The sequence below is a fragment of the Sphaeramia orbicularis genome, chromosome 21 (assembly GCF_902148855.1).
Source record: "Sphaeramia orbicularis chromosome 21, fSphaOr1.1, whole genome shotgun sequence".
NCBI lineage: Eukaryota > Metazoa > Chordata > Actinopteri > Kurtiformes > Apogonidae > Sphaeramia > Sphaeramia orbicularis.
The window spans coordinates 27,786,984-27,813,578 of NC_043977.1; the positions used below are offsets into that span (position 1 = coordinate 27,786,984).

The 26,595-nt window shown below is 35.7% G+C and overlaps 1 protein-coding gene across 1 annotated transcript in view; it reads right to left on the reverse strand.

The window, feature by feature from the left end:
- Positions 1–26,595, reverse strand: part of kcnh3 (potassium voltage-gated channel, subfamily H (eag-related), member 3) — a 223,431-nt gene that overhangs the window by 26,014 nt on the left and 170,822 nt on the right. Inside the window, exons 5-10 of the mRNA XM_030124968.1 lie at positions 25,204–25,462; positions 20,335–20,492; positions 19,546–19,747; positions 10,434–10,808; positions 7,616–7,815; positions 6,710–6,959 (exon numbers count right to left, since the gene is read on the reverse strand). Of these exons, the coding sequence (XP_029980828.1) occupies positions 6,710–6,959; positions 7,616–7,815; positions 10,434–10,808; positions 19,546–19,747; positions 20,335–20,492; positions 25,204–25,462 (1,444 nt within the window). The remainder of the gene's footprint in view (positions 1–6,709; positions 6,960–7,615; positions 7,816–10,433; positions 10,809–19,545; positions 19,748–20,334; positions 20,493–25,203; positions 25,463–26,595) is intronic.

Sequence of the window (26,595 nt, forward strand, 5' to 3'; positions counted from 1 at the left end):
ACCTGAAATTACTAATTATTTACGGGTTTTTATTAGATGAATAAAACAGAAAGATTTGGCTTCTGCTCCCATGCTGAGAAGAGTTCATTCCTTTGCTGCTTATAAAACACTCCTCATCAGTCAAACACGCAGACGAAGAAACAAACTGACATCTGTTTCATCTTATAGTCATGAGTATCAAAGCATCCGTCCTTTAAACCATTAATCACTGTCAGAAGAAATATAAACTCTACCTTAGCATCCATCGTACATAGATTACATCAATCACTGCACACAGTAGTAACATAACAGAAACGTGTCTTAGATAGATGGAGTGTGTCATGAATGAATGAATGGAAGTGCAAGGACCTCTTCAAACTATTAATCAGTAGTTTAGATCATCCTTTTATGAACAATTCATCTGCTCTTTTGTCTGCGGAATACAAGTGCGGCTTGCTAAAGTGAAATGAAACAAGACTCTACAAGCACTGCTGCCACTTCAAACAGACAAGAAACGATCGAAAAAGACGAGAAAAACAAAAAGAAAGTGAAAACTATCTTTTTAAATGGCTTAACTATTATGTGAAAGTGTACAAGTACTAGCAGTGGTTTTAGTACTGGCTGCTGTGTTATTCATAGTGGTGGTAAAAACAGCCTTGTAAAGCATGACTCTGTGGTTTGTTTACCCCCACACTGTCTGCAAATCTGTGTTTTGTTTAATATCAGGCTTGACTAAAACACAGATCCGCCCTCAAAACCCCAGAGAACACAGTGGGTGAGGACGAGCATGCAAAAAGTGTGTGACGTAGGTGGTAAGACATACATTTTAATGCTGTAAGTCGCACTACATAGTTCAGTCGTCCTTAAATTATATATTTTCTACTGTCACAAAGTTTGGATTCATTAGTTAGAAAAACGGAACCTCTAATTAATGTTGCCCATAAAGTTACATTATTAGGACTTTAAACAGATGTTACTATATCATTAAGGAAGCAAAAGTAATGTGTTATGTTGTATAAATGTGAGATAGGGGTGGGATTTAATAAGTTTTCTTCTTCTCAGTCCTTTTTGAGCAGTACATATTGAATTTATTTTGTTATTACTAGTGTACATGGCAATTGCTATATTGTCTTTATCACCCTTATTTATTAATGAATTTGCTCTGCTATTAGTTCCTTTTACATATAAAAATGCTTAGTTTTTTTCTTCTGCTCAAAAAAAATGAATGAATGAAGTTGGAATAATTTAGTTCGTACACATCACTAATCACCTTTCATCTGGTGCAATGATTACATACTGAGTCCCAGTTACACTTTATCTGTCAAGAATAAATCACATTGTCTAATGACATGCATGAGAAGAGCTAAAAATATGTATTCAAACTTTATGGGTAACAGAGTATAATTTTTCTCAAGTTTCAACCCAACAAGATCATTAATTCACAGAGAAACCATATTTACATAAATCCAGCACATTTTTGCAAAACTAGTTTTCCATCCCATATAAAGTAAACTGTGCAAATGCTCCAACTTCAAGACAGCTGAAAAAACAAAACTTTCTAGCATGCCAGGAATCCATCTGATCCTCCCAAATAATTTTCATACATTTTTTAAGCGACTAGTTCTCCTTTTTCCTTAAAATGTCTTATTTTTTTTACATTCCTGTTCCATTTCCTGTCCAGCTGTCCCCATCTCTCCAATTCTGCAGTTTTTGCAAAATGCATAAATAAAATGAATTGCTTTTTTAAGTGAGTAAATGTGAATTAGAGTAAATTAGAGATGCAGAAATCAAGTTTTTTTCAGGTTCTGATACTTGAATTTGGATATGTGTTGGGTCCATATTCATGCTGTTGTAAATGTTTCATTGAATTTATTGCATTGGAATCTTGGCTTTACACATGTTAAATGCTCAGAGTGGTTTGAATTGATTCTTATGATCTTATGAAAGCATGAAGTGTATTTATTAACGAAATGGAACTTCTCATTATGGAAAACAAGCTCTCCTCATAGACTTTTATACTGTAGTATGGAATTGAAGAATAGACAGATACTTTTGTCATAGAACATTATGAGGTAACAGTTAAGTTGACCCTTGACCTTTTGGATATGAAGTGACATCACTTCATTAATTTATCCTATTACATGTTTGTGTGAAATTTGTCACAATTAGCATTTGAACTGAATTTTGGGTACAAATGTGTGTTAATTTACAGCGGTCTTTGACCTTTGACCAACAAAATCCAATTGCTTCATATGTGTGAGTCCAAAGCACTTTTTCAAATTCAGAGACCCCTCTTTCCATAATCAAGGGTCTTTCCCATCAATCAATACAATGATGAATGGAACAGTGTAGGTGGATGATCAGGTTGTGTCAATGAAAAGTGACCCACCCCCAAATTAATGGTTCAGTCGTGCATATATTTGACCCAGTTATTAATACGTGGAGATAAAAACATAAATGAAGTTGGTAACGAAAAGACAGCTGCACATATTCAGTCAGAATCCTGAGTGCACTGAAGCACTGAACTGTATCTTACTATTAAACATATATTCAAGAGCAATAAGAAAAGTAAAACAGCATTCAGCTACAACATGGAATCAAGTTAAGACATTTCTCTTTTCATTTGCATTGAACTCTATTACATAAAACTGCTTTTCATACTCTATATCTGTATGAATTCTTATTGCTATGTACTCTAGCCTACTTCACTTTCTTAATATTTCTGTCTTTTACTATTATTATTTTACCTTACTGATCTTCATTAGGCTTTGCTTTTGTCGTCCTCTTGGTTTTCCATGTATTTACTCATTGAATACATGAAATGTCCCATATAATATAAACCAAATTGTCTTCCCTATTTTTACTTACATCATGCCCTGGCAAAGCAGTCAGCTCTTTTTCATTTAGGAGCACTTTTAAAACACTCACAGATATAATTGTGGATGCTTAAAGAATACAGAGGATTCACACAAGTATCCTTGAAACATCCCTGAATGAAGGACTCAGCCCTTGGCCAGATCCTGACCCTGGACACTGGAATAGTCCTTTGGCAGAATTTGATGATATAGAATTATGTAAATAAAGACTTGAAGGTTCTCTACTTTGCTACAATTCAAGTGGACATTTGTGCCACATCGGATTTTTTTTTTTTTGTTGATATATCACATTCACAAAAATCAGGGGGATACTCAAAAACATTGCTGGTGTAGACACAGAAAGATGTCAGACTATGGAAAGAGGATCTGTGATTTGATGTCTATCTGTGCCTTTACATGACAACTTTTATTCCTGGTTTAATCTGAATAAATGTTAGATCCTATTTCAGATGCCCATGTAAACACCTTATTCCAGTTGAAAAAGAATAGTTCGGATTAAATTTAAACCCAAATAAAGTCACTGGTTTAATCCCCTTTTAATTCCGAACTAAATTATTCCTCAGACATGTAAACCCTTTATTCCGTTTGGACTTTATTCCTTTCATTCTGCGCATGCTCGTTATTTTGTCCTGTCGTGATGATGCACACATTCTGCGCTGGCGGAAGAATATGCAATACAGTCTAATCAACCCAAACCGTTTCAGTGAGCTATTCTGATGGGATCTACCAGCCTGGAAAACCCTGAAGGAAGAGTTCATCACCTCTTTTTTTATTAATTCATTTGTCATGCACTAATGAGTTCGATAAGTGGGCTACACAGTTTGCACTGCAGTGCACCGATTGCCTTGTTCTCACAGCCCTTCCATTAGCTTAGCTTAGCCTAGTTTAACATAATCGCTTCATTCCTATGGTCAGACGTAGCCAGGCTTTTGTAGGTGATCCGTAGTATTTTATGAGTGATTTTGTGAAATTCAGTTCTCCCTAATCATTACTTTAGTCCGGTGGGGTCAATATGATCACAAATCGAGGCTCAAATCATGGCGATGTGACTTACTGCAGTAATAAAATCTTGGGAAATAAAAACTAAAGCAAAGCTAAAATGGTAAAGCAAAGCTAATTTAGTGCATGCATCCCTTCCAACAAAAAGGTTTTCCAACTTCCGTCAACACAACAGTCCCAAGATTGTATGAGTGCAGTAAGTCATGGATCTAAAGAAATAATTAGGGAGAATCAGATTTCAGAAAATCACTTACAAAAGACAACAAATCACCTTTAAAAAACTGGCTACGTGTGACCATGGAAATGCAGTGACTATGCTAAGCTAAGCTAACAGAAGGGCTGCGAGAACAAGGCAACATGAGCACTGCAGCGCAAACCCTTTTGCACACTTATCTACCTCATTAATACCTCATGTAAACCTTTATTCGGGTTTAACATTTCCATGTAATCAGAAGAGAAAATACTTTAATTCCAAATTAATTTTTTCTGGAAAAATAAATTGGATTTAAAAAACATCATGTAACCGTACCCTATGTGTTGTGTTCTGTACATGTATTACAAATATTGCAGAGTAGAGATTTAGTATGTCATATTGAAGTACAGAATACCTGTACAACTATACTGAACCCCACATCACTATAGCTGTTTGTAGCAGCTGTAACATAAGCTTCAAAAGCCCATGTTATATTTTTTTGTTGATGTATATACTACGTTATATGTGAAGTCAGATGGCACCGCTTCTTACATTTCCCCTCATAGTGGATGGAGGGATTACTTGGATGAGTTCCAGGCTGTGGACTGTGGGAGCATCAGGCATGGTGATAACTCTTAAAGCAGCAGCACACACACTAATCAGCCTTTTATCAGCTCCTCAGCACCGTCTGTCCTGTTGTTTCACTGACAGACCCACACATCTGTCTTTCACTGGTTGTTCTTGTTCATCTACTCATCAGCCTAATTTCCACTCAAATTCAGATCAAGTGACTCTGCAGGTCTGATTAGATGAAACCAATCCCTGCACTGTGAAATTATTTTAACTGTGTAATCACTGAACTGAGAGGGGAGTCTTTTCTCTCACTTTCTGTCTTGTAACACCTCAAGTCCGTACTTCATTAATAGCATTTGATATGGAACAGACACACACACACTGGCCTGGTTTATCCGACAGTTTTTCAGATTAGCGCTTTTCACCTTCATTAACGATGCAACGTAGTGTCCCACAGATCACGATCACTTCGCATCATCTCATTAAGACTTGGTTTGATGGCTAATTGTCTTTCAGAGCCAAGGGGGTTTGGGTTAGTTTTCTTCTAATTTTGTATCATGGCTTTACACATAATTTCCTTCAAAGAATTGGCCACCCTTGTTGCAAGTTGGTCCAATTAGGTAACCAGCATAATTTTGCAAGCTGTTAGTGCAAAAAAGCAAAAATAACCCTTTCGGAAAGTTTCATATTTTCAGGGAAAGTCATGCCATTAACATTTTTCTACATTAATGTGAAAATACTAAATCGAGAAAAAGCAAATCATGATAAAAAAAAAAGAAAATAAACTGTTTTTTGGATTTTTTTTTTTTTAGATTTTTACTCAAACTCTACAGGATTTATTTATCTCTGCATGGAAGATGGATATTAAATATGCCATTAACACTTTTCTACATTAATGTGAAATAACTAAAGAGAGAAAATGTAAATTATGTTAAAATGAAAATACCCCTTTTTTTTTTTTTTTTTTTTTTTTTTTTTTTTAAGATTTTTAGATTTTTATTCAAACTCTACAGGATTTATTTATCTCGGCATGGAAGATATATATTAAATTGTGCTAAAATTAAAAAAAATATTTAGAATAGAATATTTGGAGGTTAATAATAACTCTTGGGTAGCAAGTAAGTAATGTTGTAACTTAGAAGTTCAGCTTTAGTTTGAAGAAAATGTACAATAATCATGTGTAGTGCATGAGAGTGCACACATTTTGAGTTAATGTTGAATAAATTATAGTGGTTTATACATTCTTAACACTTCTTGTAGCCAAAGCTAGTATATGATATCTTAATATTACATATGGTTATATCCTATGTAAATCTTCCTGAAACATTACTGAGTTTAACCCTTTATCGGGAAAGTGATTATTTTTTGGAAATATCCAAATACATTACAAGACAGTGACATCAACAGTAACAGTGAGTCAACAATCTCAGGTCCAATGTGGTCTACAGGGTCTGTAAGGTCCACCTCTGCATGAACAGTGAGTGGACCTGCTTTGTTAGGTACCATGAAGTAATGTTACTAATGTAAGGAATGATGTTCAAAGGGATAATGTGGATGTGGACAGGGGTCTGGATCAGCACTTATGTTGGTGTAAAGTTCTAAAAGTGATGTATATATGATCTTTCACCATGCATGTGTTTTTCCTGTATTTTTTTAATATGTACTTCTTGGATTTTTTTATGTATTTATTTGTTGCCACTTACACATAAGGAACCAAATATGGTAACTTCACTGACCTTGATTGTCACATGACAATAAAAAATTTGAGAAATTTCATAAAAGTAATAAAGTCTTGTTATGTCCTCCAATAACACACTAAGGCTGAAATTTTTAATTTCAGAGTATTTCTATGAGTGCTCTATAAAAAGTTAAACTATTGACAGAAATATGGCTTCTTATGTTTTTATCAAATGGTGTTTGATGTTATATATTTTCAGTGTCAACTTGTTGGCATATATGTTAAAATCTCTGTTTATGCTGTGTTTGCCTGTAATTACAATAAAAAACACAAACTAAATATAACAGTTATATAAAATCACTATTAGAACTACTTGTTGATTTTCACATTTTTTAAGTCAATGTGACCTACCTAATATGGCCAGCACAGTGTTGTCTTTAAGGACCTCCATGGATCCTGAACAGACGAAGTAGATGGCCTGCAGAGCGTCTCCCTGCCGAATGAGGAACTCGCCAGGAGCACAGAAGGAGGTCTTGATGATGAGGGAGAGGGAGCGCAGACAACCCCTGCTGGCAGACTCGAACAGAGGCAGTTGAAGCAGCTCCTTGTTCAGGTGCATGGCGATGTCGGCCCGCAGTTCATCCGGGAAATCCTTTAGCAGCTGTTAAAGAGAGAGCAGGTTTACACATGGTTTACATGTTCATTTTAAATGCAGATGTGCACATGAGCCCGCATATTCATGTAGATGACAGCACATGTTCTGACTAGCATAAGATGGATGCATTTTAAAGACAAAATCGCATAAAAACTAAATCCAAAATATTATGAATTTATTGTCTTTTTACTCTCATTTTGAATATTAGGGGAAAGAAAAAAAATCTAATAGAATAAATAAATAAAGAACATAATTTCCAGAGTATAGTATCAATCTCCTGGATGAAAAAAATAGCAGGGTCTTCATTTACGTTGTTTTATTTTTTGAAGGGGTTAGATTTTTATTTGGGGAATGGGTTTATGGTTTGTTATAAAAAACTGTATATGCTACAGAGGTGTCTCAGGCTAAAGTATACCCCCAGGCTGGGATTTAATCAGGCTTAGGCCGCCTTAACTCCAGGTATATACCGGTCGAGAGGTGTGCTTTGGCCTCAGACACCAGGATCTGGGAGAAACAGTGTTTTGATCTTGTGCATGTTATGTGTATATGGTCGAATGGACAATATAGGAGATATGTCACCTATGACCTCTGTCTGTATAAAGACTAAAAAAAACCCACATTCATTCTTTTGAAATAAATAAAATCTGTTCTGTTGTCCTCACCTCACTAACGTCAATTCCATTATTGACCGACCATGTTGTCTGAAAACACTCCAACATACGCTGCTCCAAGGCCTTGGGTAGTCGATGAACCCTGATGAAGTCCTTCAGGTCCTTGGTGCGGGTGTGGTACAGTGAGCGCCGTGAGTACATTCTCTGGATGATGGCCGTCACATTACCAAACACCGCTGCATGCATCAATGCTAGGAGACAGACATGAATGAATGTGTATTCAGAATAAAGCAGATTTAATTGCAGAGTTGCTATGGCGTTTTGTTATCTAGTGGTCCTCAGGAAAATTTCACAATACCTCTGCACAGCAGGAAACTCAATTAGAAGTCTTTATAAGCCACAACAACTAAAACCACTGGTTTTAAAATGCCTCAGCTGCTCTAAAACCACTGTAAGGCACTGCTTCAAGCAGATTAGTGCTTCATATAATGACAGTAAAACACTGAAATAAAAACAATTGAAATCTTCAAAGCAATTAGAAAAATAACTGAGCAGCTTAGGTGTGGGTGTGGTATTAAGATGCTCTAATCAGTTTTACTGTCATAGTTTTGGTCTGAGTGGAGACACAGCTAACCCACAAAACTCAAACTCATCTGGAAGTGAAAACAGTCAAGCCTAAAAACAAAGATTAGTATCTACAACGTCAGTATTAAGTATCTCTTACTACATGGCTCAGAGTGCTGGTGAGTATTTAAAGGAGATGTGGATAAGGTTGAAGCTTTCCACAAATGATGTATGAGGAAGAGCTGTGGAATATTCTAGCCTAAACAGGACAAAACATCTAATGTGGAGCTCTATGAGAAGACAAGCTGCAGCAGAAGGGAGACATTAAGATCAAGAAGCAACGTTTGTGATGCTTTGACCACTCTCAGAATGGATCAGCATCATGTCTGTAAATTTGCACTATGACAGATCCAACTGGTAAAGAAAATGAGGGTAAAATAAACCTAGTGCAGGACAGTCATGGCTGAACTAGCAGAGATCAATCTGACATGAGGCCAGGCACAGACAGGAAGAACAATGTTTAGAGCTTTTGTCTCCAAAGGGTGAGATGAAAAGACAACGACTGGGATTAAATACCTTATAGTGCATACACACTGGTGTAACTCTTGTGTAAATGTAATTCTTGCTCAAGTAGCAAAGCTGCTGAAACAGCGTTCATGCCACAGTACGCCTACACAGTCCACTGAGACCCTGACTAATGACATTATTTTAGGATGGCTGTTCTTGCAGGCATGGTGATGCAATGTCTAAAATCTTTTAGTTTTGGAGGATCCAGCGCCTCAGGGCAGCTGACCAATCAAAATTCAGTGTGAGAATAAAACTCCAATTCAGACTAAGAAAAGTGCAGTCTCCTTTACTCTTCCCAGTCTTTTTGTTTTGCTTTGTTTGCTTCTTTGTGTCTGTTTTGATGAGGTGTGGGGATTTTACACACTTCATCCTAGGAGCAAAATTATGGAAAAATGAAATTAACACCTACTCCAAAGAACTAATTTCATCCAAGGATGTGGCAGGCTATTTTATGCTTTTCTTGTCTTTAAATGCAATTAAAATACAAAAGCTGATTTCAAAGTTTAGTACCCTGAAGAAACTAATGAACTATTTTCTCAAATAGGAGAAAATATATAAAAAAAACCAAGAAAAGCACTCGGAGAGCACAGACCTCCGCCAAGACAGATCTGCCCCCCACCCCTGATCACCACTACAATTTTAATCATTTCTTCCTTGTGCCAGTATCAACATTTCCAGAAAATTTCATGAAAATCCATCCATAACTTTTTGAGTTATCTTGCTAACAAACAAACAAACACGCAAACACGCACGCAAACACACAAAGCAAAGTGATCGCAATACCTCCTGGCGGAGGTAAAAATTGGAAAATGGGTTTTAATAAGATCTGTATAACAAAAAATACACAAACACGTGTTTTTTATTATATGGTAAAATATTTTGACCAAATATTTTGGTGATATGTATTAAAATACAATACCTTCTGAATTAAAACACCTGAATTAAGAAGGTAACAGTTATAAAACATCAAATGAAGAGTTTTATATTCAGTTGAGTCTGTCTTTAACTCATAAATGATGCAGCTTTGGAAATAATTATTGAACCAGTCATTTTGTGCATAAAGTCAATATATCAAGCTTTGACAATTGATAACTTTACCTGAAATTTGTCATAGTATTTAAATAATTACATTAACCATAACCCTGGTATGATAAAATCTGATAACACATATCACTGATATGTATGACAGATACTTATAACGTCTATCATTTTGCATAAAATATAAAATGCTGAAATGATAAACTTACTGTATGTGCCTCAGTCTCACATAAAAGGTTGAGTCAGAACATATAACTCACATATGTAACTCATAATCAGAAAATTTTGATAAGACATTTTCTCCTTTCATATTTCATGACGAGGAAAAAAAGAGAGAAATTCACTACTAAGAGGAATCAGCAAAACAGCTGTTTATTACCGCCTCCATAAGAAAGTGCAGTACATCTTTACCAAGATCCATAAAGTAAGAAGCAGAAAATGCAGTGGTTCGAAAATGAATAATATATCTGGTGCTGCATGTCAAAAAAAACCATTTTTCAGAAATAGGAGAGAGCAAAACGTGCTGAACTGCATGTTGTTGTTTCACTGTCAGCGGATAATGAGCTAAGAGAGTGCCTTGGTTGAGAACAGAAGATCATCACACCCTGAGAGAGTGGAAACACTGACATGCATACAAATCTGAAGGACTGAGGTGGAAAGGGAGAAGGGCGATAAGCATCACTAACAAGAGCATCCTTACCTCCTATGAGCATGGTGCAGATGGAGAAGATCTTCTCAGAGTCTGTGTTGGCCGACACATTTCCAAACCCCACACTGGTCAGACTGCTCAGAGCAAAGTACAGTGACGTCACATAGCTGCTGCGCATTGACGGACCACCGCCCAGAACCCCACTACCTCCACTCCCGGTGCCTGTCCCCGTCACCGCATCACCCCCTGACATGTTTCCATAGTACTGGCTGGAGTTCCAAGAGGTCTGCCCACTGACCTCTGACCCCGACACGTTCCACTGGCTGCTATTGGCCGGGAGGCTGCTGACTGAAGTTGGGATCAGTGTTGAGAAGGGAGACATCAAGTAGGGGGTCCCAAGACGCTTGGCCAGCTCATGGAGCCAACCTAGGAGACACAGAGAGAAAAGACGTTGAAAATCCCCTGTATTTTAACACTGCAAGGTGGGTTTATTACCAATGAGAAGATAAACCTCAATTACAACCTCTAGACAAAGTCTGTTACTTTATCGGCTACCAGAGCAAAAAGGACTTAGATTTTTTTATATATATAGTGCAAAGTCTTTTCAGATTTTGCACTACGTAAATCCTAGCAAATACCTGACAAACTAAGATCTAAAATTTTAAAAAATGAAAGGATAAAAGGAAAGCCAAAGGTAGCCAATTAGTGTGATCTACAAGAGTAAAACTAAAACTACTCATGTAGGCACACTTTCAACTAACCCAATTTAAACTGAAATAAAAAAAAAAAAAAGACTAAATAATTATGTGTTAAAGTGTTTCCAATGTCCTTGTAACATTTCTGCAGCTTATGTTCAATATGTAATAAAAAGCAGAATTGACAATATGGATTTCTCAGCTACTAAACTGTTGAAATGTACATGTACTACCCAAATAAATTATTAGTACACATTTAATAAGAATGCATTTTACAAATATAAAAAACATGCTTTCCAATTTATATGCTAACATGTGCACAAAATCTAAGCAGAAGCTGCAGTTCTCTTAGATTCTCCTGTTCTGTTTGTCCAGGACATCTCCCAGTAATTGATTTAACAGAGTGATTAGGACCTGACTGTTTTTTGCACTAAATGTCTAAGGTCTTTCTATGTTTTAGCCAGAGATTAACTAACAGCAGTTGTACTGGATTGGTCTAATTCCAAACAGGATGTACTGTTTACTGCTAAACAGTCTGAGTCAGACAGGACTGTGATGAATCTAATGAATTGTCCACAAAACCTCAGAGGGCATCACCTGATACCAATGCAAACAAGTTTTCCAATCTAGAACTGGAGATACTGAAAGAAAGGTTTCATGTCCAGTTTGTGAAAGAGGATCCTGGTGAAGTTAAATATTCAGCTACTGATGAAGGGAAAAAAATGAGTTGGAAAGGACTGAGAAGGGGAGGAAGGATGGAAGGAAACACTGGTGATTTGTCTCTAAGGTACTAGGACCCTGCCCCCACTTTAAATTATTCAAAGAAAAAAATATTAAATATTAATTAAAGCGAAAAACAAACAAACAAAAAACTAATTCTTTTGCCCTGTGATCATGTCAAGTTATGTGATTAACTATATTCACATCATTTCTGTATGAAGACGTAATTTTCAATAAGCGTCTCCTGAAACATTTGGTCTGAAGGTAAACTGAAGTTATGCTCTGAATGGAAGATTCTACACTTTCCCCGTCAGTGTATTTGAATAGTTTGAATTTTGCTGTCCTTGTGTGATCAGATCATTTTTGCTGGCTCACTTTTAGCATAAGACAAATGCAGAGTGAAAATAAAGTGGAAAATTAACCTGCTCCACATATCACAGGTGGGTCCGATCAAGCATTAACACATGGACACATTTGGTGTTCAACAGTCTCTGTCATGTAAGCAGAGTAACTTATTTGCATGTATTATACATATTTGAGTAGGTATTTATAAGCATTTTAACATTATGGATAACAAAATTTGGGGAGATAAAATTTTTAGATGAAAGATGTCAAATTACTGCTGTGGAAATTAATTTTTAAGCTTTACACAAACATTCAAAACATGCAGTTTGACAGAAATTGATATGTAGTAAGACAAAACCTTTTAGATATTATGTTCAACTATGCTGAAATTAAATTTTGGACTAAAACACTGAAAAGTCTCTGTTTAATTGACATGAGAATGTGGTAATATGTGCACAGGCTGCCATAGTAACACGTGGACGTCTCTTTACCATTGTATGCATCACCCAAAATGTATTAAAACATCATTACTTTCTTAAAGTTTCACTCAAATATCTGAATTATAAGTAACTTGAAAATTAAAAATTGGTATTTTTGTGGTAACATGTGGACAGGACCTTTTACGCAACTCATAAATGTTCATAAATATCAATAATATTCACAAAATAATGAAAGTCTAATACTAGAAACTTAACAATCATCTATATAATTAACAGACTGAGTAAATTTTAAATTTTTTTAGATATAATTGTAACGTCAAATTCAAGCTATGGCTATGGCGTAAAAAGCACAATCATTAAAATCTGTTGTAACTTTTTTTTCTACAAGTGGTATTTTAAAAAGGTTAACAGTTCCATAAAATACAGATCTTTAGCTAAAAAATGAGCCCACTTGATAAATGATGTGTACAAATGTACTTTTTCATGTTGATGTCCACTTTCCCTTGATCGGACCCATGTACATCTCTGTTTAGTCTCCTTCACCTCTCTGTGACTATGCTTTATTGCAGTGTGATAGTATTTGTCTATTTAACCCAAACATATCCACAAAACAAGGTGTCAAATTATATTTATCCTAATGTGAGACACTAGGGGTTACTACCTGTTACTCGGGAACAGAGTCGAAATGATTTTAGTTTTCCACATGTAAACACAGCATCAACCATAAACACAATATTGACCAAAAACTGACTCTGCACACAAACAACATCTGTGTATTTTCTTGTGACCTCCCAAATCATATAGCAGGAAAATAAGAAGTGAAAGAATGGGGTTAACTTTGAAAAATCAGTGATTTTCAAGTGAATTGGTGTAACGGTGAAACACAGCTCAACAGCTGATAACAGAATCAGAAAAAAGACAGCAAAAGAGAGTAATTCGATTCAGACACATCTCTTCATTGATCTCCATTGTCACACTCTAGCTGCACTTTGACCTTGAGTACCTGTGTTTACTGTTTTTTTGTGTGCACTGTCAGGCAGTGAAAGCAGACTGCCAAGTATAAATTGACAACTGAGCTGTGAGGAGAGTCACAGACAAGCAGCTAAACAAACAACATCAGAGGATTTAACACCTGAGTAGTTTCCTAATTACTTTGTCATTAACAACTCTTAACCTCTGCCATCTGAACATAATGTAGACCTGACAAACATGTTATACTGAATCCATGAGGATAAAAAGTAAAGCGCAAACAATTTTTTTTTTTTTGTTTAACCAGTCATGAGGAAAAGCTGTGGTGTTTTTTATTTCATTCTGGTAGTATCACATTAAAATTAAACCTGGATCTTTGATGACAGACATAAGAGACTTCATCCTCTTTCACAGTCTGTGATGGAACTTGCAATTAATTGAAGTGTATTCAAGTGAACGCGCCCTAGTTTACCTTAATCTCATTCTTGAAGAGACCTTTATATTTACTGAGTAGCAGCAAAGTCTGTGTATTTTGTTTTTTTTACTTGGGTACTGTTTTTACAAGGATAATGCTTTACTTGAGTATTGCATTAATTTTAAACAACTTCATACTTCTACTCCACTACCCCTCAGTGATAAATTCTTTTAGTGCACTACTGATGACTTATTTTTAGGTTGAAAGTTTTCCACACTGTTCTTGGTGCGACAAATTTGAATATCTTTGATATATTGAGGGAAGAAGTCTTTTATGTTTTATGAGTTAAAAGAAGTTGTCCTTAAACTAAACAAACTATAAACTAAAATCCCTCTTGGGTTTGTTTTTGGGGTTCGTGAAAAGTTGTTTGAGACTTTTTAGACCTATGTGATCCCCACAAGAGAATGGCACAATAAACATATTTTTAGATCTGTCTTTCTCAAACTTAATGTTTATCTTTGGGTCTTGACCTGGAAGAGTTTTGGAACCACTGTTACAAAGCATAATGCATTTCTATAGATTAAACTACATGATGGCATAAAAAGCAGTTAAAATAAGCTCTACCTTAAACATCTACAGCAAAATGTAATTTATACATTGATGCAACACTAATATGAGTAAAAAAATCACAAGTGGTGCCAGGCACAACAAACCCTGCCCTTTGAACGTATTGTAGCTTGTTCTGGCAATGATCCAGCTGATGTTATCATGTCTATGCATCTGCTGATGTCAGCATATCAATTGCCTCTATGTATGTGCCAAGTCTGAAATAAATTGAATCAAAATTGATGTTTTATAGACATGCGAAATTTTCCCATTATATGTAAATGGAGAAAAAAAAAAGATGTAAAAAATCATTACAAATTTTAACTCTGGCCTACTTTTCCCAAAATATAATAACATCTATTCTGGGTCACTGGCAATCTATAAACCCAGTTTGGTATGAATTCAACCAATTGTTTTGCCACTACAGACATGTGAAATTTCACCCATTATAAGTAAATGGGGGAAAAAAACTGTTTTAAAAAATCATTAAAAATTTGAACTTTTACCTACTTTTCCCTAAATGTAATGAGATCTATTCTGGGTCACTGGCAATCTACAAACCAAATTTGGTATGAATTCAACCAATAGTTTTGCTGCTAGAGTGTTAACAATCAAACAAAAAAATAAAGAAATAAACCAAACCAAAAACAATACACCTTGCCTCCCCTTCAGGGGGCAAGGTAAAAAAAACATATAACCTAGTAAAACCATGCTATCGTCTTTGTCTTTCCAGAAACACAACCTGTAGTGTGTATCTGCCTCTGTCCATGGTGCTGATTTCTGATCCATAAACTGAACAAACTCTAGTGAGCTGTCCTTGGTGCTGAACTCTTGTAGCTAACTGTGGCTGAGGTACAGTCATTTAAGCTTTCATTTAAGCTATCTCGTGTTACTTCACAAGATATTGGTTGTGAAACTAGACACAGTGGTATAAATATGTGTCTTAAAAACTGAAAAGTAAAAAGTAGCTGCTTCTTTACTAAGTGAGGACCAACTTTTCAAGTAGCATACTAAGTAGTAGTTGTCACTTGTGCAAAAGATAGAGATGTGGCACTTTCTGGTATAAAGCAACTTCTCAGACTGACTCTCAATACCTATAACAGTTTTTGTCTGAGGTTTTTGCAGGTGACTCTCAGAATGGTACAATCAAACAATATTCTTGAGTATCATCTTGACAATGCTTGCTGAACATTCAGCTCCTCACTGTAGCTGAATGTAATGTAAAAAAAAAAAAAAAAAAAAATTAAAATTAAACAGCAGGAGGGTTGTATGGACAGCCAGCTGCACTCTCCTTGAATTATTGATGGCCCTACTGACAAAAAGTGTACTCTGTGAAGCCAGTACCAGCCAACTGAAGGGTAGAAAGAGCTTCTGAAACACGCTGATATCAGACTTCTATTGTGTATCAGAGATGGTGTCACAGAAAGGTCGGACAGTACAATGGTCTCACATGTTCACTTATTTTCTCATCTCGCTGAAGAGAATATTGAGAGACCACTGACATGAATTGACTGCAGCATTGCAGTCTGCCTTTATGGATAATAATAGGTAGGTTCAAAAATCAATGGTGAGAGAGGGAGGGTTGGAGACAGTGACAGCAATTGACAGAAAATGAGTAAGAACACAATGAGAATAAAAGACAGAGAACCAGTGGGGGTATTCATGTCATTATGTGTCTCTAAACCAGGCTCTCACCTTTGAAAACATATTAATTTGCTGTTCACTATTTAACCTAAAACAAAACTGTGTGACACAAGTTGAATAAAATCATACTGATATAAATTTTGGTCACAGGTCTGGTACCAGTGGAAATATTACAGTTCATTCCACTGGAAACTGCCTCCCTCTTTTTCTATGTGTGCACAAGTTTGTTAGGTTATTTGAAGGGGTTTTATGTCACCTGCTGGATTTGAAAATGTCCGCTGAGAGAAACTTGCAGAATATCAACAAAGCTGAGTCTTATTAAAGGCATCGGTCGTGCTGAAAACTGAGACGTGTGGGGGCACTTTGTCTGCTTAAATGCTCTGGTGATTAGATTGTTATACGAAAAACAAGGTGTGCAAATGCTTTAAACAGCACTAGACGGCGTTTTATATGAAGCTGAATAACGAGGAGCAAGAATAAGATTATTTTAACTACATCTGGGAATGGATGAAATGATTTTGTAAGGACAGAGGCTCATGATATTATTATGAAGCCCAATTAACTCTTCTATCCTCTCTGACTTCAATGCGGCTGATTTCCTCAATTTTAAATCTGGTTATTTGCAAGATATTCAATGTAAATGCATAGCGACAATTAAATATGTGAGTGAAACACAAAACGGTACTCTAAAAGCTCTCTACCAAGAGAAAACGGACCATATACTGCTCTACCAATTACTTTTCCCATTCCACTGATACTAAATATAGATCTGGGGAGTGCAGTTTACTGTCATTATCTAATGAGAACGTTTTACTCCCATGAAAACTTAAGTAACTTCACTGACTTCCATTTACATCTGTCCATAAGGGTAGCAGTAAAAGAAACTTTTAGAATCAATAAAGGAAAAAGGGTCGTAAGTACAGATCATTACACAGAAACTTTAGTTACTTTGGTTTAAATGCATTTGAGGGAAATTATTAATTTCATTCCCCATCACTGTGTGTTTTCCTAACATTAAGAGTGATTTGAAACTATGTAGATGAGACAATGACACATAGAGGAAGATGATCCCATGGTGAACTTGTCACTGTGTATCACATATGATAAAGACAAAATGAAAGTGATGTAAAAGACGCAACAGGAGAGTCTAAGACCTAACTGAACAGAAAAGGTGTCATAATGGTTCAAATTCTGTTGATATGTAAGATGTGGACACTGGAGCTAAGTTTTAATGTTCATTATTTTTAGTACATTCTCTTTTTATATAGATGCTTCTATGAAACTGGGTTCATTTTGGTACCTGGCACTTTGCCAGCTTTTTAGACCCAATAATAAAAGAGAAATTTAGACATATTTCCCCCCAGGATGTATCTAATGATGACCTCAGATAAATGCAAAAAAAATTATACTCTTGCTCTGAGCCATTACAAAATTAATGAATTATTAATAAAATATTGGGGCCAAATATAGGACCAAAATTGGGACAGGAAAAACTACCTAGGGGTCACTTAATTTTATCTGGAAAACATAGCTTGAAATGGTCTTACATAGTGCTATAAATAAAGACACTGTTAAATTTGAGGATCCTAGTGGTTTTTGTAATCCAGACATGCAGGTTTTTTTGAATCTCAGTCTCATTCCAGATTTTGTATGCAGCCCATTGTGTCCACTTGTGTTACATGCGGAACCTGCCCATTTAAACACATTTAAATCGCAAATGATTTTGCAACAGCGGTCATTTTTGTGAAACACTCTGCCTTGCATAATTAGTTTGATTCCCAAAATGTACCTGTGAGACAATAAAAAGATATTAAAAAAATAGTAGCACATAATTTTCATGTCCTTTTGACCATATTACATGCAGATGCTTGTATTAGATATAATGAAAAATAATATAAAAATGTGTTTTATCTGAAAAAATAGTTTCTCTTTTATCTTAGTTAATACTGATTCTTAAAATAGACCCAAAGTGCTTCCAAACTTGCTTCATAACATTAGTCTACATCTGGTTTGAATTTTTAGCCCTCATGTCCTGTTTTTAGGGACCAGTTTCATAGAAGCACCTACATACTTATCTTAAGGTAGAATAATTTTTAGCATTCACGGTATATTAATTCCTTAGTATCTACATTCCTTCTTGCTCCCTAAAGCCCTTATCAGCCACTGAAGAAATCAAAACTGCACTAAACACTCACCTCTTTAAATAACTTAAATACCAAAGAACTAAACATTTTATTCATACGGTAATATTCATCTGTGCTTTGTTGCTTATTTTATGGTTTGTCTTTGGTAGTTGTTAAGGTATGCTAACCTTCAGTGTTGTGAAAAGTGCCGTTTAAAGCTGTATTCTACCAAAATATCTGTACTTCTGTTTACTTCTGTACTTCTGCACTAGGAAATTTCAACAAGCTAAGAATTTTTACATCTGATGCTACACTGATTGAAAGGATGTCTTCCTATAAATACTTGGGAATATGGGTTGATGAACAGCTCTCTTTTAAAGTTCATATCTCTAATCTAGCTAAGAAACTCAAATTGAAGATTGGCTTTTATTTTAGAAATAGATCCTGTTTCACATTTTCCCGCAAAGAAAAAAACTGTGGAAGCTACCTTTCTTCCTGTCATTGATTATGGTGATATACTGTGAAGACATGCAGCTACCTCCACTTTAAGGAGCCTAGATTCAGTATACCGTGCTTCTTTATATTTTATTTCTAATGCAAAATCTTCCACTCACCACTACATTCTCTATGACTTATTGGGGTGGACATCATTAACCAGCCGTAGACAAAAACACTGGTTTATGTTCACCTATAAAGCTCTGCCGGGTAAACTCACAGAATACCTCAGTAATCTTCTTTCTGTTAGCTCTAGAAGTTTTCATTTATGTTCCTCCAAGTGGTTGCTTTTGACTGTTCCCCATGTTCTGACAGATTTTGGAAAAACAGTATTTTCCTACCATGCGCTATAGTCGTGGAATAATCTTCAAAAAACTGTAAAACTACACACATTCATTTCTGTTAATGATTTTAAAAGTATCATGGAGAATGCAGTGAAGGAGGAATGTCACTGTTTTCTTGATGCCGTTATGGTTGAATAGTTGTTATTGTGTTTTATTGTTCATTGTGTATCATGTATGTGTTTTATGTTTTTTGGCCTTTGTATGGCTGCTACCTTGGCCAGGTCTCCCTTGTAAAAGAGACTTCTAATCTCAATGGTACTTCTTGGTTAAACAAAGGTAAAATAAACAAATAAAATAAATAATAAATGATGTGTATATTTTTGACAGTACAAACACTGTGTTTAGGTTATAAACGTTGTGTACTAACCAACATCCCAGGAACCGGGACCTTCAATCTCCTTGCGGCCTATAAAGTACCAGACACAGGCCATCCAGTGGGCCAGCAGAGCAAACATGGACATGAGCAGAGTCAGAACCACGGCGCTGTACTGGGAGTAACGCTCCAACTTCTGCAGCAGCCTCAGCAGCCTCAGCAGCCGAACGGTTTTTAACAGGTGGACACCAAAGTACTGCAAGGAAACATGCAAATGACAGCAGTTATTAAAATGTGAAACAGAATTAAAGCATTCATCGCATCTCTTTATAATGTTAATTTACTAGTGTAGTTGACAGTTTCATCAATATAACCAATATTTATTCTATTTTTCATAAGAAATCAAAACCACTTTTCAGTCTCAGTTTACACGCATAACGATATGGCAATTAAGCCCACAGTTTATAAACCTATAGGAATTGAGTATTGATAAATGAAAATGAGACCGTCAGGGTGAGAGCTAAAAACAGGTTGGCTCTGTGCCATTTATCTAATGAGGATGAATATGGATAAAAAAAAAAAAGAAGTTGATTCACAAATCCACAGGGGCGCCTTTGACATAATGAGTGATTGTTTCCTGCCTCAATCTTGGCTTGTTGCCTCTAATGTGTAGCATGGAAAATTACTAAATTACGTGTTTTTCTTTCCTCAGAAAATGGAAACTGAGTAGCCTGATTAGTCACCCACTTGGCAAATCTGTCACAGATGTTTGCCCCCATTGTCAATACATAAACACAAATGTTAACAGACACACACCAAGACAGACACACATCAGTGACTCACCACGCTGACGTTGAAAGCGTATAGCAGGTCAAAGGGAAGGGCAGCAATGAGATCCACAAAGAGCCAGGTGGTGACGTAGTGAACGCAGATGGAGCGAGCGTCATACACTACCTGACCCGATGTGCTCACAAAAGTAGTTCGAAAGTTCAGCACTATGTCTGCAGAAGACACAACAACGGCAGCAGCCAATGGGAAGAATTAACACCATGACAAAACAATAATGTCAGTCACAAATGCTAAGGGTAATGTTGAGAGTGATGGTTATTGAATGATTCATAAACATAGAGTATATGTCGGATATAACAACAAACTGTACGGGACAAGAATGTGTCAGTAATTAAACAGTCACTTCAGAAATCAGACTTTTAACACTCCTCGTTTCAGCTTTTTAGCATTGAAAAGGCTTTGAAAAATTATTAAATGTAAGTGATTATTATTATAGTCTAACAGAATCTGTAATTTATTATATTTCAAAATAAAACTACTCTTCTAAGATCCTAGGGTTCCGTCAGTTTTAACATATTATCTAAGATTTGTGCATCTTATAAACTGCAAATTATAATAAATGGCAATTGTTTTTGGATTACTTTCGATCTTTTTGAACACTACGCTCTGTTTTGTTTGTTTAGGTCACAGGTGTCAAACATGCGGCCCGGGGGTCAAATCCGGCCCGCCAAAGGGTCCAGTCTGGCCCGTAGGATGAATTTGTGAAATGCAAAAATTACACTGAAGATATTAATCAATAGTGTAAAAATCATGTTATTTCAGGTTCCATACATACACATATAAACCAATTAGATCTCAACTGGGTCAGACCAGAAAAATACTGTCATAATAACCTATAAATAATGACAACTGCAGATTTTATCTTTGTTTTAGTGTAAAAGTAAAATTACATGAAAATGTTTACATTAACAAACTATCCTTTTGCAAAAAATGCGAATAACCTACAGAAATATGAAACGTGAAATGTAAATGTAAAACAGTAAATGCAATTTCATCAATATTATACCTGTTACTAAATGTTTTGTGTATTTGTGATTGTAATGTAAGTTGTAGTGCACATGTGTAAATGAAAAACTGAGGCTGAATATTGTTAAAACTGCATTTGTTTTTCTTAAGACATTTCAAGTTGTTCACGTTATTTAGATTTTTAAGGAAACAATGTAGATATAAACATTATCATAACGTAATTTTACTTTTTTCACTGGTATTGTTTTACTGGTCCGGCCCACTTGAGATCATACTGGGGTGAATCTGGCCCTTGAACTAAAATGAGTTTGACACCCTTGGTTTAGGTGTTGTTTATTGTCTTAATTCATTCTGTCTACCAGTTATTTTCACATTTGATACATCTGTGTAATGCCTAATATTTGAAAGTAGGCAGATGTATCTACAAGCTTTGTCTACCTTTTGATTTATTTATTTATTTATTCTCTCTTTTCTATTTTCCGTTTGCTCAGTTAATATTTTTGTGTATCACATATTTGTTACTGCTTGTACTTAATTGATTTTCTACTGCACAGATACTTTGTCATAATGCTCCAGCTAATGACCGGAACACACAACAAAACACCCTCAAACTCACTGTCCTCACATCTCTCACTGTTTTTAAGCAAAACCTGCAACAAATTTTAGTCAACTGTTGCACCTGTTGAGTATTTGTCTCTCACATGTCTCACTGTTGTTGTTGTAATATACTTATTTATTAACTGTTTGTTTCTGTAATTTTTTTTTTTTTTTTTTACCTCGTTTTTACTCTTAGCCCCTCTACCCCCTACCCCTCAAGGAGCCACTGCTCTTTGATCAGGCTGCATTTGTAAATTAGAATCTGTACTTAATTGCTTGCCTGAGTAAATAAAGGTTAAATTAAAAAAAACAAATAAATAAACCGTTTTTATTCCTGCTGTTGCCCCTTCTTGAAGGGCCTTCTTGGGGTTGGTTTGGGTATGGGGGGGGCAATTATATAAAATGCAATGTATAATGTATGCACTGTAGTTCCACTTCTTTTTATGTACTGTCTAAAAAAAAAAAAGATTAAAAAAAAAAATTGCAAATCAGAGGGTTATGATTAGGCTCAGAGAGATATTGAGAAGTTTGTTTGTTTTGTTTTTTTTTGAGATGTGACTGAGTAATTTCTAATAATATACATCAATCATCACAAAGATCCTGCAGCTGAAATAAGAGACATAAGTTTCTTCCTCCTTGCTCTTCCTTCTCCTTTTTCTTGTCCTTCTCCTCCTTAAAACTCAAGTCTTGTTTGTTGCTTATACACCTTACCATTTCTGCTTATGATGAAATTACATAACTTGTCACAAAAATTATCTTTTCGACTCATCAATAAGTTTGTATAGATCACTTCTCATAGATATTATCAGACTGCACAGCAACGTAGATTCCCTCCAGACAGCACTGATCGCAATTTTTGCAGGTCGGTACAGTGTAACCCACTTGATAAATCAAGTTCTCTTTCAAAATGAACACTTAGGCTTTAAATATTTCATTTTTCTTGATTATTTAAAATTGTAACAGACTGAATTAACGGCAGCATTAAAACTCTCCCTGTTGGTGCATTCAAGAGCAACGGGATATCGGAGCTTTTGAGGTAAGCTCTATTTAAAGTGTGATATTCAGACCACTGTGCTGGTAAATGCAACTGTTTACATCAGATAATTCTGGGGCAAAGACATGGAGTTCAGAGTCTTAACATGTACTTAATCAAAGCAGGTTATTTATACAAATGAGGAAATCAGATGAACAGAAGCCTAATGTCACACTTCAATCTACTACTGGGATGTGAGTGAACATATTGATGAACAGGCTGGACTATTAGAGGTAACAAATAGGATATCGACTGACAGCATTCAGCCATTTAACTGCTGGTGGTTTGTATAATTTCATTGCAGACGTTTATTGATGCAGGGCTAGTGTCCACTCATTTCCATTACAACAAATTATCCATTGAAGTGCACTCATACCAGTTTCCTACAGTTACATAGACAAGGTTGGGGACAAAGTGGCCTGTTGTTTCCAAGGAAATGAGTTAGCAATGAGACGTAATGGTCTATTGTGAAAAGGCTCATATCCTTTTACTGCTGCGCAAGCATCATTAAAAACTTCAACAAAAGTTTACTAATGACTGATGATGAGGATCTCACACAGGGTTGTTTTACAGACTTCCCATCAGGGCAATTTATGCAGTAATTAACAAATCCTTTTGACCAACACATGATGCAGAATTTCCAATATAAAATTCTCTTAACTACTGAGGCATTCATTTAGCATTGTGGGAGAGTAAAAGTAAGTGGTAACCATATTAAAGGGGTGATAATTTGCTTTTTTAAATGAAATTATGCATTTTTCTGGAAAGAAGAAGACAATAGGACGGTTTTACTAGGTCATATGTTATTTTTGTTAAATTCATATTAGTGTTGCATCAATGTATAAATTACATTTTGCTGTAGATGTTTAAGGTAGAGCTTATTTTAACTACTTTTTATGCCATCAAGTAGTTTAATCTATAGAAATGCATCATGCTTTATAACAGTGGTTCCAAAACTCTTTCAGTTCAAGACCCAAAAGATAAACATTAAGTTTAAGAAAGACAGAGCTACAAAATCATAATATCTTTGTTGTGTCATTCTCTTTTGTGAATCATATTGGTCTAAAAAGTCTTTAAAAACTTTTCATGATCCTCAAAAACAAACCCAAGAGGGATTTTAGTTTATAGTTTGTTTAGCTTAAAGGAGTGATATTTTGCCTTTTTTTTTTTTTTTTTTTTTTTTTTTTTTAATGGAATTATGCATTTTAAAACATTTCCCTGTGGTCTACATAAACTGTAAATGCTATGCTTGGGTCTGAATTCTTCATTAATTCAACTCCACAGGTCCATCTTCAACCCTATTTCTGAATAATGACACCAGAAAGGTGGTTTTGAGCGCTGGCCCTTTAAATGCAAATGAGCCACTTCATGCCCCACCCCTTCCAGGTTGTTGGCTGTGCTGCTCTGTCCTGTTCAACCAACAACTGAACATTTTAGGTAATCGGCTCAAAGTTTGGACATATTTTCAGTATGGACTACAACCACTGCTGCTGACAAACTATTATGGCGTACTTGGAGAAAAGTTAGTTGGTGGTCTTGACCTTATATGACCCCCTCATGTGCCCCCACCCTACTGCATCTTTACAAACTGGAACTACATCTGCAAGTAGACATCCATCAGTCCTGGTGCATCTATAGCCTGTCTGTCCATGGGAGTGGATCTCTCTTTCACTGTGGTTCTCCCTGAGGTTTTTGTTTTCCCACTGGGTTTTTTGGGTTTTTTCCTTGCCAAGAAGGAGGGTCTAAGGACGGGGGATGCCCAGGACATTAATCCATTCCCTTATTCTACTGTTTATTTGACTGTTGTTTGTTTTCATATCCAACTAATTCTGTAAAGCCCTGTTGTTTTTTGTTTTTATGTTATATACCTGTTATGAAGCACACTGAGTCTGCCTTGTGCATGAAATGTGGTCTATAAATAAATTTGAATTGAACTGAATATGTGCAAGTGTTGTGACGTAACTAGTTATAGACACAAACAAATGAAGCAGGAATTATAATAGGTTGTAGAAATCCACTCAATTTTTGCCAAAATGAATATAAAGATAGCTTTGCAGCACCTGGAGGGTTCAAATTCAAACTTTTTGAACTATTAGGGTCTAAATACACAAATAATGTACCAAAGACTAATAAAAGTGGGTTTAGCAAAATATGACCCCTTTAAGGTATCTATATGAGAACATACAGTATACCATGAAAATAATGCATCTGGCTCTGTTTGCTGGTATTATTAACAGATATTTACATACACATATCTGCTCACTCACCTAAAATAAACAGAATCTCTACAAGGATGTCACCGACGCTGGGTGGGCTCCGTGGGGCACTGGTGCTCCCTTCATCCCTTCCTCCCACCACCGTGAAACAGACATTATAGGGCACCGTGACGGCCACATAGAAGGTCGCCAGGAGAATTAACCAATCCCAGCCAGCTTTGAAGGTTCCATAGTGAAGCAGGATGAAGCGAGATTTCTGAATGGCTGCCACTTTGTACTCGGGGATCGGAGGTTTTTCCCCAAACATGTTCTGTAACAACAAGAGATGTTAGTCACACTTTCTTCTCTCAACTTTTCTTTCAACTTTCCTAATGTTCATTCACAGTGTATGTGCAGTGATGGCTTAAAGTTTCCATAGCATAATTACACAAATTGCTTAACACTGCAGATTTTCATTGACTTAATTGATCAATATTAGTGACATCCAGGCCCACACACAATCTGTGCCAGAGTTCTGCAGAAAACTCCACAGAAAACTTTTACATTTAGCAGAGGCTGTTTTAACACTTCTCCACCTCTATTTGACCGTCAGATGCATGTTAACTGAATTAAAAAGGAATTTCAAAATAGTAATTAAAACTTGCTTATTTGGAATAAGTCTTTTTTAATTAGAATAGAATAGAATAGAATAGAATAGAATAGAATAGAATAGAATAGAATAGAACTTTATTGTCACTGTCACAGGAACAATGAAAATCAGTTTAGCAGCAAAAAACACTTAGTGCAAAAGGGACTGTATAAGAAAAAAAAATAAGATAAAATAAAATAAAATAAAATAAAACAAAGCCACACAGAGTATTAACAAAAAATAGGGCTGTGCAAAGGAATATGAATACACATGTGCTACTAAAGTACTACTAGAACTTCTGAGATGAACAAAATTTACTAAAAGATGATACAAAAGCTAACTCTATACTACAGATGAGAGATATGTACAATGAACAGGATATATACAGGTAGTAAGGTGCATTAATAATACTGAGCTACATTAACCTTGTAAAAACATAAAACAAGGGACCAGATAATATCCCGGCAGACATGCATGGTAATTTTTGTTACTTAAAAAGCAAGACCACTCACAACTTCTAAATTTAACAGTATGAAGGCTGTGTTGAGAACTAATTTGTTGTTCCTAACAAGCACAACTTAAATGTTCCTAGTTTTAAGTCAAATTAGTATTAGATTATCAGTCTGGTGTTGTGAACTCTATCTAAATAAAAGGTGTTTATATCTAAGAACAAGAAACTCCCTTCAAGTGCTGTTGTTGCAGTGTATTGTGATTTTCATATTACAAAAGCAGTGAAAAGAGTTGTGGAAAAACCACACACAGACACATAAAAAAGATGAAAGTAAAAATCAACCACCTGAAAAAGCAGGTGTAAA